Source organism: Oryctolagus cuniculus, chromosome 15 (assembly GCF_051225735.1).
Source record: "Oryctolagus cuniculus isolate XC-2025 breed Fujian yellow rabbit chromosome 15, ASM5122573v1, whole genome shotgun sequence".
In the NCBI taxonomy this organism is placed as follows: Eukaryota; Metazoa; Chordata; class Mammalia; order Lagomorpha; family Leporidae; genus Oryctolagus; species Oryctolagus cuniculus.
In genome coordinates this window covers 74454031-74468951 of record NC_142881.1, presented here as the reverse complement: position 1 = coordinate 74468951, position 14921 = coordinate 74454031, and the positions used below count along the sequence as shown (strand labels likewise).

Here is a 14921-nt window from a genome sequence, read left to right as displayed (position 1 = left end):
AGATTGTTTCTCTTATAATACTCAGAGTCCTCAAAAGGTGAAGGGTGCCACAGGCAGTCCGTCTGTGACTAGCCACTGCCTACAAGACAGCAGGGAGAAAGCCCAGATCACAAAGCCCCAGCACAACTTTGCAGGAAGCTTCACCATCTGGCAAAGAAAGCTTTTGATTACAATGTAGTTTAAAAGAAGCAAAGCTCTTTTTTTTTTAAAAAAAAAAAAAAGGGTTAAATGTTATTATTGAATACAATTATTGAATACAATTGAGATACAAAGATTAATCTCTAGAAGAAAATTCAGTAGTCAGAAGTGGTCAAGGACATTACTGTCCTCATATATCTTAACAAAACGTTTAGAAAAATGTGGCCTTATGGCATGCAATAATTAGAAAGACTATTTTTCAACAAAAGAAAGTTCAAACCAAATGGCTAAAGGATTTAACAGCAAATCTAAGAAGGTGCACGCCATGGAAAGTCAGGACCCTGAGAATTATCCAGCATATGCTAAATGCCAGGCTTCAAACATCAACAATGAGTGGCCACTAGAAGTTCCACAGCAAGAGAATAAGGCAACACACCTGTGCTTCTGACATAACAATTATTCATGAGAGAGACACCTTAGAACAAAAATGGAGCAAATCTCAAACACCTATGGGTCTCCCCAGAGAAGTTCAGATTTCAAAATAACTTCCTTAAAAGTCCTTGGAGAAGACAAAAGAAAAATATACTTTAAAAAATTACAACAGTGGGGCCGGCATTGTGGCATAGCAGATAAAGCCCCGCCTGTGATGCCAGCATCCCACATGGGTCACAGTTTGTGCCCCAGATGCCCACTTTGATCCAGTGCCCTGCTAAATGGTATGGGGAAACCAACAGAGGGCGGCTCAAGTGCTCGGGCCCCTGCTACCAATGTGGGAAACCTGGAAGAAGCTCTTGGCTCCTACATGGGTAGTGAATCAGTGAATGGAAAAATCTCTTTCTATCTGTCTTTCCCTCTCTCTATAACTCTTTCAAATAAATAAGTCTTTTTTAAAAAATCAAAACAGTATCTCTTTAAGATCCTGCCAAATCACAATTCAAACCTAAAGTTCCTTCTCCTATAATTCCTCTTCCCTTATTGTATGCTCCCTCTAGGCTATCTCTCCCTCTGGTCTGTTATCCTTCCCCTAAAGCTGGCCAGACAACTCCAAAGTGCAATATTCCTTATTACAGGTTGATTTTAAAATCTTGTCTTACTATATGTGCTGTAATACTTTCCACAGCCTAAAACATGATTGGAAGCACTCTGCAGAGGGATTTAGAAGTTTCAGGAGTAGATAACAGAGTGCTCCCAGATCTGCATCAACTCACTCACACATCAGTGAATTCCAGATTAAAAAAAATAAAAAGTTTGAAAAAGCAAAGTGTGAAGGATCTGAAGGTAATGTAAGAGCTCAGAGTGGTCAGAAAGGATTTTCAGGGGCTGTCAACAAAGTCTTGAGCCCAGAAAAGAAAGGCTACATCCACTGCAGCATCGCAGACAGACGGACAACTGTGAACAGCACCCAGGAGAAGATTCTGAAAGGCAGGAGCCGCATTTTCCTCATTTTCTCCTACTTTAAGAAAGAAATTGGAAAACAGCTGGACCACCAGACTTGCCTGAACCCCTGAAAAGTCTTAGAAAAAAAGTGCAGAGTAAGGCTCAGAATAGAATAAAGGCATTCACACAAAACAACAAGATGTCTCCACCCAGACAAATAAATAGTGGAGATGTGGGTCTCTGTAATACACTTTGTTTTCCAAAGACACTGGAAAACCTGCATCAGATAAGCAACTGAAGAAAAAATAAAATAAAATAAAGTAGGTGACTAATGAAAGTGTTCTTGGGGGAAATCAAATTCTCAATTTCCTATTTTATCTATAAACTCAAAGATCAATTTCTTGGCCGGTGCTGTGGCTCAATGCGGTGCCGGCACAGCGGGTTCTAGTCCCGGTCAGGGCGCCAGATTCTGTCCTGGTTGCCCCTCTTCCAGGCCAGCTCTCTGCTGTGGCCCGGGAGTGCAGTGGAGGATGGCCCAAGTGCTTGGGCCCTGCACCCCATGGGAGACCAGGAGAAGCACCTGGCTCCTGGCTTCGGATCAGCGCAATGCGCTGGCCGCAGCGGCCATTGGAGGGTGAACCAACGGCAAAAGGAAGACCTTTCTCTCTGTCTCTCTCTCTCACATTATCCACTCTGCCTGTCAAAAAAAAAAAAAAAAAAATCAATTTCTCTAAATACGGAAGAACAACCTTACAAATGTTTGATGGATACATGTACTATATTACCAACCTCATACCCTACTACTGTTACCTAGCCTACTCCTCAGGGTCACCAAAACACTCAGGTATGGCTTTCCCCAATAACTCTGATATTCCCCAAATCCTAACGCCTAACTGTCCAAGAAATATTTAGCCAACAAATATTCTTTCCTTCACTGTGCTACCACATATGCTACCTTAAAAGAAAAATATTTTCTGTACAAATTCAATTGCCAGATAAATATTCTCAAGGCTTCTTCCTTAAGTACTCCAGATTCCCCTATTCACAATTAGTTTATAGCAAACTTGTACCCAAATCAAACCCAAAACCAAAGATCTCAATGATTCCTAATAGGGCTGACACAATACATTCGGAGTAACCAATCTAAACCTCTCTCACTTGCAAAATATCCTCAAAGACCAGAAGCCTTTTATAAGGGACTAAAATCAACATATGAAATTAAAAGATAGGCCGGCACAATGGCTCAATAGGCTAATCCTCGTCCTGCGGCGCCGGCACACCAGGTTCTAGTCCTGGTCGGGGCACCGGATTCTACCCTGGTTGCCCCTCTTCCAGGCCAGCTCTATGCTATGGCCCAGGAATGCAGTGGAGGATGGCCCAGGTCCTTGGGCCCTGCACCCCATGGGAGACCAGGAGAAGCACCTGGCTTCTGGCTTTGGATCAGCGCGGTGCGCCTGCCACAGCACGCCGGCCGCGGCGGCCATTGGAGGGTGAACCAATGGAAAAGGAAGACCTTTCTGTCTCTCTCTCTCTCACTGTCCACTCTGCCTGTCAAAAAAAATAAAAAATTAAAAAAATTAAAAAAAAGAAATTAAAAGATAATGTAAATTTCCCGTCTCTAAAAAATAAATAAATCTTTTTTAAAAAAAATAATGGGTTTGGCAGAGGGATTCAGCTGTGACTTGGGATATCCACATCCCATACTGGAGTGCTGGCTCAAGAACCAGTTACTCACTTCTGATCCAGCTTCCTAACGATACGACTGGGAAAGTAGCAGAGGATGGTCTCTGCCACCACATGGGAGACCCAGACTGAGTTTCAGGCTCCTAACTGTGTCCTGGTCCAGTGTCGGCTGTTGGAGCCATTTCAGGAGTGAACCAACGGATGGAAGTGTGATCTTTCTCACTTGTTCTCCCTCTCTCTCTTTCCCCTCCCTCCCTCTCCCTGCCACTCTTTCAAATAAATAAATAAATCTTAAAATATATATAATGCATATTTCACAAATGTTTTTAAGCACTCTCGTGAATCGTAAGACTCCTTAAACCTCTGCCAGTCCTTGTAACACTCCTACCCTCCTCTCAACCAAAAAATCTAAGGGTAAGTACGGTCATTCAGAGTCTCAGTGCTGAGGCCCAGACTGAAAGCCTAAGCCATCCCAACTAATTTATTTTGTAGATCAACTGCTATGTAGCATTCCAGCCAGTAAGAAAAAAAAAATATATTGCCCTTCTTGGAAATATCCTTGCATTTTTTCAACACCATGGCTAGAAAGGATGCTATTTACCCTTTGTAGTTTACCCCTGACCCAAGGGAAGCCTGGGAAAATAGATAAATGTTGACTGACAGGGAATCCTCAGATCTCTGAAGTCACTTCTCTCCCTATGAGGATTCCCATTTCAGCCCTTGCTCCAGGGGTTCCCATGCTGACCTCCAGTTCTCTACCAGCCCTTATGAAAGAAAGCCCTACAAATATTATGTCACTGGAGCAAGAGAACCCAAATCCCCCACTTGCATATGGATTATCTAAAGCTCTACTTCAGTCACTACTGAGATTCAGATGGAAGACAGATGGGAACTGGAGTAAAAAAGGAAAATGAAACTGGGAGTAAAAAAGGTCTGCGTGGGCAGAGGCAGCACAGACGTTGAGAGCACAGCTCTGCAACTGACAGCCAGGATTCAACCACCACTTTCCAAGAACCGATCTTTTAAAGATACTTATAAAATTAATATACTATTATATAAGTCAAATGATATGTTTCTCAAAATATATTTCTTCTTAAAATGAAAAAGAGAGGCCGGCACTGTGGTGCAGCGAGTTAATGCTCAGGCCTGAAGCGCTGGCATCCCATATGGGCATCGGTTCGAGTCCCGGCTGCTCCACTTCCGATCCAGCTCTCTGCTGTGGCCTGGGAAAGCAGCAGAAGACGGCCCAAGTCCTTGGGCCCCTGCACCTGTGTGGGAGACCTGGAAGAAGCTCCTGGCTCCTGGCTTTAGATTGGTGTAGTTCCGGCCGTTGCAGCCAATTGGGGAGTGAACCAGCGGATGGAAGACCTCTCTTTCTCTCTGCCTCTCCTCTCTATGTGTAACTCTGACTCTCTCAAGTAAAAAAAAATAAATCTTTTTAAAAAAATGAAAATGAGACATAAATAGGGAAAACTGAATATGTATATATAGCGGGGGAAAAAATCCAATCTCCCACTTACTTTAATATACAGGCAGACAGTGTTACTGAACCACACAGAATTATATACAAAACCCACAGAATGAGGTTTTGAATATTTAGGTTACTTCGCAAATGAACCTATTTTGCATGATTTTCAAACCAATCTGAAAGGCTCCTTTGATATTACGAAGTCTGTTAGTTAATAAACATCAAGTTGGCTAAAGTCAAGGAGCTCGAGCATATGCCACTGCAGGCTGCCCATGGCCCAACTCACCATTTTCAAGAGGTGCATCCTCAGGCAGATCCACATCAAGCATAAGGTCATCATCCTCAAGGTCACATGATTCAAGATTATTCAGAATATCCTGTGAACAAAGCAGTAAGGAACATGTTATATAACCTAGCTCCAAGGATGTGTATGAGTTTAACCGCTGGTTTTGAAATATCTTCCCAAGATACCTCAGATTTATTAAATGTTTGTTTTTTAATTTAAAAAATATAGGTTCAACTGGTTTATTTAATTAAGCCATTTGTAACATCGTCTCCTAATCATCTTCCCTCTAGTTATTCCTCCGTAATAGATCTTATTTTCAAATAAAAGATGCACAGTACTAATGTGTAAGTTATTCTTTAAGCATTTTACAAACATTAATTTACTTATTTAATCATTAATATTAATTCTATGAGTCTGTTACTCACACAATCACTATATTATATATGACCAAACTAGTGCCTAAGTACTTGGCCAAAATAGCTCCTGAGTTCCTGATTTTTTTTTAAAGATTTATTTATTTGAAAGGCAGAGTTACAGAGAGGCAAAAGCAGAGAGAGAGAGAGAAAGAGAGAGATAGATTGACCGATCTTCCATCTGCTGGTTCACTCCCCAGATGGCCACAACAGCCAGAGCTGCACTGATCTGAAGCCAGGAGCCAGGAGCTTCTTGGTCTCCTACGTGGGTGCAGGGACCCAAGGACTTGGGCCATCTTCCACTGCTTTCCCAGGCCATAGCAGAGAGCTGGATCAGAAGGAAGCAGCAGGGATTCGAACGAGAGCCCATATGGGATGCTGGCACTGCAGGTTGTGGCTTTACCTACTACGCCACAGCACCAGCTTGGAGTTCTTGATTTTTTAACAAATTCCTGATATCATGAACCATCAAAAATAGTGAAGAATCACTCAAAGTGTACTCATATTTCGTGTGAAACACTGTGTTTTGTCATTTTTAGGAACTGGACCATTTATATAAAATATTGAAATAAGCCTTTGAAGATGGAACTATTTCATGTCTTTCTTGTGCCAAATTTACCTCCTACTAACTACCATTAGCACCCTACCATCCTCAGTTTGACTAAATTTGCTCTTTTTCTATGAAAGAACTAGACTATTTAAACTGACACAAGTAGTCCCAATGGTGTTCTATTTTCAACTTTACTTTCATCTCACGTAAGAAAAAGAAGTGCTTTCTTTCAAACACTCTTGTTCTAAAGCCAAAAGAATCAAACAAAAACTTAATCCGTGCATACACAAGGGGTATGCAAAAAGTTTGTGGAAATTCCTATTATGAAAAAACTAGCCGGCACCACGGCTCACTAGGCTAATCCTTTGCCTGTGGCGCTGGCACACCGGGTTTTAGTCTAAGTAGGGGCGCCGGATTCTGTCCTGGTTGCTCCTCTAACAGTCCAGCTCTCTGCTGTGGCCCAGGAAGGCAGTGGAGGATGGCTGGTACTTGGGCCCTGCACCCGCATGGGAGACCAGGAGGAAGCACCTGGCTCCTGGCTTCGGATCAGCACGGTGCGCTGGCTGCAGAGGCCATTGTGGGGTGAACCAATGGAAAAGGAAGACCTCTTTCTCTGTCTCACTGTCCACTCTGCCTGTCAAAAAAAGAAAGAAAGAAAGGAAGGAAGGAAGGAAGGAAGGAAGGAAGGAAGGAAGGAAGGAAGGAAGGAAGGAAGGAAGGAAGGAAGGAAGGAAGGAAGGAAGGAAGGAAGGAAGGAAGGGAAAAGAAAAAACTATGCACCTATTTCAAAATTTTTGTGCCAAAATAAATCAATCTTTTAATTACATTTTCCACAAGTTTTTAAAAGTATGTTCATGTAGTCTTTCTAAAAATAAAAAAAATTTGTGAAGATGGTAACAAAAGATGAACATGAAAAAAACTGGCAAAAGGTATAATTTCAATTCACAAACACAAAATAAATGGCCAGGGAATACGATATAGGAAAGCATGCTACCACAATGTTGATTTATCACAAAGGAGAAGAATCTATACCAGGAGGAATACATTCACACGCACTTTTTAGATACCAAGTTATCAAAATTCAGGTAAAGCATTCCTTAAAAATGGAATTATTTTTCCTTAAGTTATCCCTTAGAAACAGACAAATAGGGGGCCGGCCCTGCAGCATATCAGGTGAAGCCACCGCCTGCAGTGCCAGCATCCCTTATGGGGCTGGTTCCAGTCCGACTGCTCCACTTCCAATCCAGCTTTTTGCTATGGCCTGGGAAAATAGTAAGAGAATGGCCCAAGTCCTTGGGTCCCTGCACCCACGCAGGAGAGCTAGAAAAAGCTCCTGGCTTCCTGGCTTCAGATTACTGGTGCAGCTCCAGCTGTTGCAGCCATCTGGGAGTGGACCAGATGATGGAAGACCTCTCTCTGTCTGCCTCTACCTCTCTATAACTCTGCCTTTTAAATAAATAAATAAAATTTAAGAAAAAGAAAAAGAAAGAGACAAATGGACAAAATGTTTAAGAATGGTCATTGCAGCATTGTTAGGAATGGCAAAAGGCAGAAACGATTTAATGCCCAACAACAGAAAAATGGCTAAACAGAAAGTATGGTATAGTAATACAATGGTATACTGTTGTTCTTAAAAAAGATACTAAAGATAATCTTATGGACATGGAAAGATGCTAACTGGGAGCAAACATACTGGGTCTTTTCCAATCACTTTTTATTTTAAAATAATGCTTCCCTTAAAAAGTTAATCTCCATACAAGTAGAGGGTAGGATACTGGTTATCAGAGGCTAGAAAAAGGCAGGAATACAGAAGGGCCTGGTTAACAGGCCCAAGGTGCAGACAGACAGGAAGAACAGCTTCTAACGTCCTACAGCACAGGAGGGTAACCATGGCTGGCAGTACTTAATTCCGTATGTCAGAGTATCTAGGAGAGAGGATTTTGAATGCTGCCATCACAAAGAAATAGGAAATATTTGCAGTGGTGGATATACCAATTACTCTGATCTGATCATGACACACTGTATGCATGCATTGAAATATCGCATTGTACACCATACATATGTTTAAGTAAAAATAAAAAATTAAAATTCTGAAAAACAATGTTTCAGTGATCCTTGTCAGGCAAAAACAGAATGAAATAAGTAGATCTAAGTATGTATCAGATTAATGGTGTAATACTCAAATTATTTCAAGGGGGGGCAAAAATGTTCAAACTGTTTTTTGATTATTATGCATGGTAATAATGTAATTATTATTATTCTGAAATGACTGTATAAAATAAAATGAGTTACCATTCTGACATTAGTTGAAAACAGATTCTCATCCTAGGAAAAGTGTGAGATAAAGATGTAATAAAATTAAGTAAAACTTCTGGGTTTCTTAGTTTGAATGGGAATTACTAGTACAAACACAAGATCTCATCTTAAAAGAAAAATATGTTTCTTCCACTTGAAAAAAATAGATGTTAAGTGAAAAGAAAAGAGAGGCAGGTCTCTAAAAGAACATGTACAAATTTATTCATTTTACCATAAAAAATTTATAATATGTATTTTAAAAGTTGGAAGGAAAACAAAACAGATTAAGTCTCTTAGAATTGTGTGTTTTTTTTCCTTTGCTGTTATTGTTTATAGTACCTGTTTTCTCACTTTTTGCAGTATTATGACTTACATAATTTTATGAATCAACCATATCCTCTAGAAGAACGCTTGCGCTGTTTTGTGTATCTACAGAGGTTCTTCAAAAAATTCCTTATTACGAAAAATTATGCAAGGATGTCCAAATCTTCTTGCACTGAAATAGACTTATCTTTTAAATCTATTTTTCCACAGACTTTTAGAAGTCCCCTTATGTGTCTGAGTGCGTGTGAAACAAGATATTGTTGTGTGTTCTGGGCCAAAATGGACAATTAAGGCCATGGCAAAAAAATATATATATGAAAGCAACAAAAGCTTGCATTCTAAGCCTAGGGTAGGGCTTATGGACAGGCACCACATCAGCAAAAGGAGCAGCACCACCACTGCTAAAGTCTACGCTTGTTGATGTGGTATTCTGTACCTTTCACTTTATGTTTAAAAAACCAAACGAAAAAAATCCCGCTTCAAAGAATGGGAATGAGTCCATTCCAATGAATGTAAAAGGGATGCAGTTACTGACAGCACTTTACAAAAGAAACTTTACTAAGAAAGGGCACTGGAACAGGAAGGAAAACAGCAAATTAAGACGGGAGGAAAGGTGAGAGAAAGGGGAAAAACACCTACATTATGCCCCAAGCTGACACTTATCAACAAATCATTACAGATGATGTCTCAGAAATCTACCTCACTGTATAGACAGATGCTCTGTGGGACAGAGCGGGAGACACAAGATTATCTAAGTACAACATGATGGCATCTTTAATGTTGAACGTCTGCAATGTGAAAAACCAAAGGACTGTTACAATCTTCCATATGATTATGCTTTTTACATTCTTTTGACTTTTCTCCAACAAGGACATGGTACTTTTATAAGCAGAAGTTCATGTCAGATAAAGTTGACCTTCCTAGGCACCATCAGAGCCATTTCGGATCATGCAAACCCAGACTGCATGTGGGAACCCTCAAGCTGGCCCAGCCCCTGACCACAACAAAAACCAGAGCCACCTGTTCTTCTGTTCATACAACCCATTCTGGACCAGTTTGGGTGCCTGCTCTACTCTCCCCAGAAAGCCTCATCATATGAATAATAAATCTTCTCCAACACTCTCAGTATACATGTGGCACCATCAGTCTTGGTGTCTGATCAACTCTGGAAGAGGGGGATTGATCCTCCCCTCCACATGGCAACCCCAAGACACATTCTCAGTAATTTTGATTAAAAAAATAATACTGATATACGAAAAGCACGATTCTGAGTACGGTATATATCCAACTAAACAAGACTAAAAGTGTTTTAGGAAGTGACAAATTCAGATTTGCATTAAAGAAATATTATTATGGCTACAGGGTAGAGATTGGCCCTAAGTAGGACAAAGACACCAAGTTTGAGGCTACTGCAGAATCCATGTGACATACCATAGTAGCCCGATCAGTGTCAGTGAGAAAAAGCAGGCAGTAATGAGACATACTGAGAAGTTAGGATCTACAGCACCTGATGGATTAAGCTACTGCCTACAATGCCAGTAGGCCATATGTACACTGTTCCACTTCTGATCTAGCTCCCTGCTAATACACCTGGGAAAGCAGTGGAAGATGGCCCCTGCCACCCACATGGGAGACCCAGACAGAGTCCCAGGCACCTGGCTTCAGCCATTGTTGGTCATTTGGGGAATGAACCAGTGGATGGAAAAGCAATCTCCTTGTCTGTCTGTCTTTCCCTCTCTCTCTCTAACTTTGCCTTGAAAATAAAGCTTTTTAAAAATTAAATTAAAATAAGTATTCTTAATTTTTTGTTTTAGATTAATAACTTAGCACTCAGGAGTACCACAAGACACAGTTACCATGCCTTCATCCTGACAGCCAAATGAAGATGCAAGGAAGAACAAAAAAGAACATACCCATAACAGCAAGTGAATGGAGGAGTCAACAGCGGGCCAGACTAAACCATTCTGAGCACTCAAAGCACACAGAAAAGTAATGAAAGAAGAGCCAAAATATCAGCCATCACCCAGAATATGAGGGGAAGAATAGCACACCGAGGCGAAAGCTAACCCTTCCGAGAATTCAAGAAAGCAGGACTGAAGAAGCAGCTGAACACAGACAAAGCAAAGGTAGCCAGTTGGCCGTTATCTTCCCTTTCACACATATCCTCAATCTTAAAGTGACAGATACGTTAGAATTTATCTCTTGGCAAAAGGTCAGGATCGTTTTTTCTAAAGAACTTAACAACTCACTTAAGGAAAATTAGAGCTTCTAATGTCAGTATTAATATCTATGAGAAAAAACTCAACTCATTTTATTACTGGACAGCCTCTTTATCCAGCCTACCTCCAAAAGCCAAGTCTCTGCAAACATTTACCGTTAATACAATGTTATCCACCGAACATGGAAGGAAGACCAGACTCATTATTGAATGATAGCCCCTCTTCTCGGACAAATTTTATAGCAACTTTTATGTAATTTCCTGCCACCCCAGGAATAACCTGTTGAGTGTGTGAATGTGTAAAGCCTCCTATGATTGTTCAATAGTGAGTCTCATATCATTTCTCATCTACTATGTAGCATTCAAAACCAAAAATATTGCCCCTAAATTAGCCTCATAATTCACTTTAGTAAATATTTTCAGGACACCGATGAGACAGATCCAGAAAGCAAGACAACTCCTCGGCACTGTACCTCCTGGTTTCAGTACTTTCTTGGTTTTGCCCTTCCCACAACCATCCTCCCTGGTAACCAGAGGCCATAATAATTACTACTGTCCTTTGTTGTAGCATAATCTTTTCCATTGGGAGCAGATTTGACATTAATGGTTGCAGCTCAGACTAAAATCTAAGTTTGGCCTGGGATCAAGCTTAGCTAGCACTCTCTCAATTATTTTCATCTCAGCTATTACCAGCAACAATGACTAAGGTTGTACATTTAGCTTGTTGCTTATTATTCTGTAGTTTCTAAAGTAGCTAATGAGCAATCTCCACTGAGTCTCTACTTTTTAAATTCCATCTCATAATCTTTACCTTTAGCAACAGATTACTGTGTAGTTGTAATTTCATATAAGCAAGGAGGAAGCCAGCCAAGAATGAAACATTCTTCATCTCCTACCCTTCCATCCCTTCTCTTCCTAAACCGCATTTTAGTTAGGATCATTCTAGCAAATTCTACTTTTTCAGAGTTAGGCTTAAGAACTCAGTCTTCCCCTAAGAACAACCTAACTCTAGAGAGCTATAGGCTCAGAGCACCCACACTCCTGACCAACTGACTACAAAATCCACTACCCCCTCTGGTTTGATTTGTCAGAACAACTCACAGAACTCAGCAAAGCACTGTACCTATTTATGGTTACAGTTTTATCACATAAAAAAGGATAAAAATTATGACTACTGAAAAGAGACACAGAAATCATGGTCTGGGATGCTGCCAAATGCAAAGCTTCCGTGCCTTCTCCCCAGGAAGACAGCACAGGTCCGCTCCCTGGCACAATTCTGTGTAACCATATGCACAAAGTATTCTTAACCAGAGCAGCTCACTCAGGATCCAGCATTCAGGAGTTTTTCAATTACCTGGGCATGAGTGAATTATTATCCACATGACTGAATTCAATCTCCAGTACCCTCTCCTACCTGCCTCAGATGTCAAACTAACACCACAGGGCTCAAAGCCCCAATCTAACCACATGTCTGTTCCTTCAGGCATGGCCTACCCTACCCTCATCCTGACTCACCTAATTAACATAAACTATCAAGGCCCTCCACGAACAAAGATACTCTTATCACTCTGGAAATTCCAAAGATGCAGAATCTCCTACAGAGGAAAACATGGTTTATAATCCCAAAATATTTTAAATGATCTTAACATCCTTTGTGAGGAGAGGACCTGAATATAAACAATATATATCTACAAAAACAGAGCAGTACAAAAAATAATAAGAAAGCTCTCTATGATGGGCCCGGCGCCATGGCTCACTTGGTTAATCCTCCGCCTGCAGCACCAGCATCCCATATGGGTGCCGGGCTCTAGTCCAGCTCTCTGTTGTGGCCCAGGAAGGCAGTGGAGGATGGCCCCTGCACTCTCATGGGAGACCAGGAGGAAGCACCTGGCTCCTGGCTTTGGATCGGCGCAGCACACCAGCCGTAGCGGCCATTTGGGGAGCAAACCAACAGAAGGAAGACCTTTCTCTCTGTCTCTCTCTCTCTCCTGTCTAACTCTGACTGTCAAATTAAAAAAAAAAAAAAAAGCTCTCTATGAGGTGAATATGAAGCAAATACTTAAAATTATCCATTATGTGGGGGTAACCCACAATGAAATACAAAAAGTAGCAAACAAACCTAACAGTATGATAAATGAATAACAACCAGACTGAAGAGGATGAGAATTAAAAGAACTAATCCACGTAAACTTGGAAAATGGTACTTCAAATGTATATTGTAAGGCTAAAGTGACAAAAGAATGGCAAGGAAATATTACGTTAGCAAATTTATCTTTCATGGGCTACATGTTAGCAATTCAGAAACTGTATGTATGTGCACAGAAATACTATACGCTATAGTAAGAGTATGTATTTGTGTGATATATTTTATTATGTATATTATACAATAGATCCCTAATACACACATACACAAACACACACACTAGGACTAAACAACCAGGAAAATACACTTTGGTTAATGAAAGACAGGTTTCTCACTCTCCAAGCAAAGTATTAAAAATAAGGAAAAGGCCAGCATGAACTCTGAGCTTGGCCTGGTGTCAAAAGTATCAGCATGAACTTCGTCTTTAACATAAATACAGACTGATACAGAAATAAGCTCTGTCTGTCGTAGGACCTTAGAGCAATTATACCCCAGTAGCAAAGACCACACTTAGCCTCCTAAACTTGGTTTCTAAATCTCAATGATGATTTGAGGGCTGGAGCAGAAAAAATATAAGATGGATATCTTGAGATCCCAGAAAAAAAGAAAGTGGTCAAAAAACAATGAGGCAAGCCAGAAAGACAAAGGAACCAAACTGAAGGCAATCCCAATAGCCAATTTTTTTTTTTATTTTATTTTTTTTTTTTTTGACAGGCAGAGTGGACAGTGAGAGAGAGAGACAGAGAAAAAGGTCTTCCTTTTTGCCGTTGGTTCACCCTCCAATGGCCGCCGCGGCCAGCGCGCTGCGGCGGGCGCACCGCGCTGATCCGATGGCAGGAGCCAGGAGCCAGGTGCTTTTCCTGGTCTCCCATGGGGTGCAGGGCCCAAGCACCTGGGCCATCCTCCACTGCACTCCCGGGCTACAGCAGAGAGCTGGCCTGGAAGAGGGGCAACCGGGACAGAATCCGGCGCCCCAACCGGGACTAGAACCCGGTGTGCCGGCGCCGCTAGGCGGAGGATTAGCCTAGTGAGCCGCGGCGCCGGCCCCAATAGCCAAATTTTGAACAATCTCAGCAACAGCATAAATTAAGGATAATAAAGGATTATACACACAAAACAAAAATAAATACCCATGAACGACTGACACAGTTTACTTAAATAAATTGGAAGAGAGAACAGATCTTCCTTATAGAATCCCAGTTAATAGTCAGCAGATGCTAAAATTAATGGGCAAAAGTGTAAAAAAGTAGAATGCTCCAAAATTTCAAAGTCTCTGCCTCCATGATACTAATTAATTCTAAAGGGAAATATATGGTAACTTTGCATCAGAGAAACCTGGAAAATACCACCTCAATTAAATGACAAAGTTAACACCGTCAACAGTAACACAAACCAAAATCACACACTTCTTAAAACTGAAGCACTGAAAATGGAATAGCATCATCTCTGTGGTGATTTGTCAAAAATGCACAATCACAATCTCATCGTGAAAAGAACCCAAACTGAGGATCCCTCAGTAATGGGTTAATCTTCATAAGTAACAAGATTATGAAAGAACAAGACTCAGAAGTGTCACAGACTGGAGATACTAAGGATATGGACAACCAAATACAACACAGGGTCCTGGACAACAAAAATACTAGTGGGGAAAATGGCAAAATTCAAATGAAGTCTCCAGATTAGTTATTATGTCAAACTTAATTTCCTGGTTTTGATCATTGTAGTATGATCATATTATAACACGTTAACATTAGGAGATGATGAATGAAAGGTACACAAGAAGTCTATTCCTTGCAATTTCTCTGCAAATCTAAAATCAGTTCAAAACACAAAAAAGCTAAAAACAGCAACAATAACAAAACCTCAAGCTATACCATATATCCTGTCCCGAGAGCAAAGTGTTTCTACTTGTCACCTTCAAGTTTACCAGAAAGGTTATAAAGCACCAATAGAGAGAATCTCAGAAATAAACAGATACAATTTAAGAAATTAAAAATTTTCAAGCAGAGGGAATGTATTTTCAATA

The 14921-nt window shown here is 40.8% G+C and overlaps 1 protein-coding gene across 13 annotated transcripts in view; it reads right to left on the bottom strand.

Moving 5' to 3' along the window:
• Positions 1-14921, bottom strand: part of CCSER2 (coiled-coil serine rich protein 2) — a 158992-nt gene that overhangs the window by 91920 nt on the left and 52151 nt on the right. For all 13 annotated transcript variants that reach the window (XM_089314124.1, XM_089314123.1, XM_089314125.1 and 10 more), the window contains one exon: positions 4953-5043. In XM_089314124.1, coding sequence (XP_089170250.1) covers positions 4953-5043 — 91 coding nt within the window. The remainder of the gene's footprint in view (positions 1-4952; positions 5044-14921) is intronic.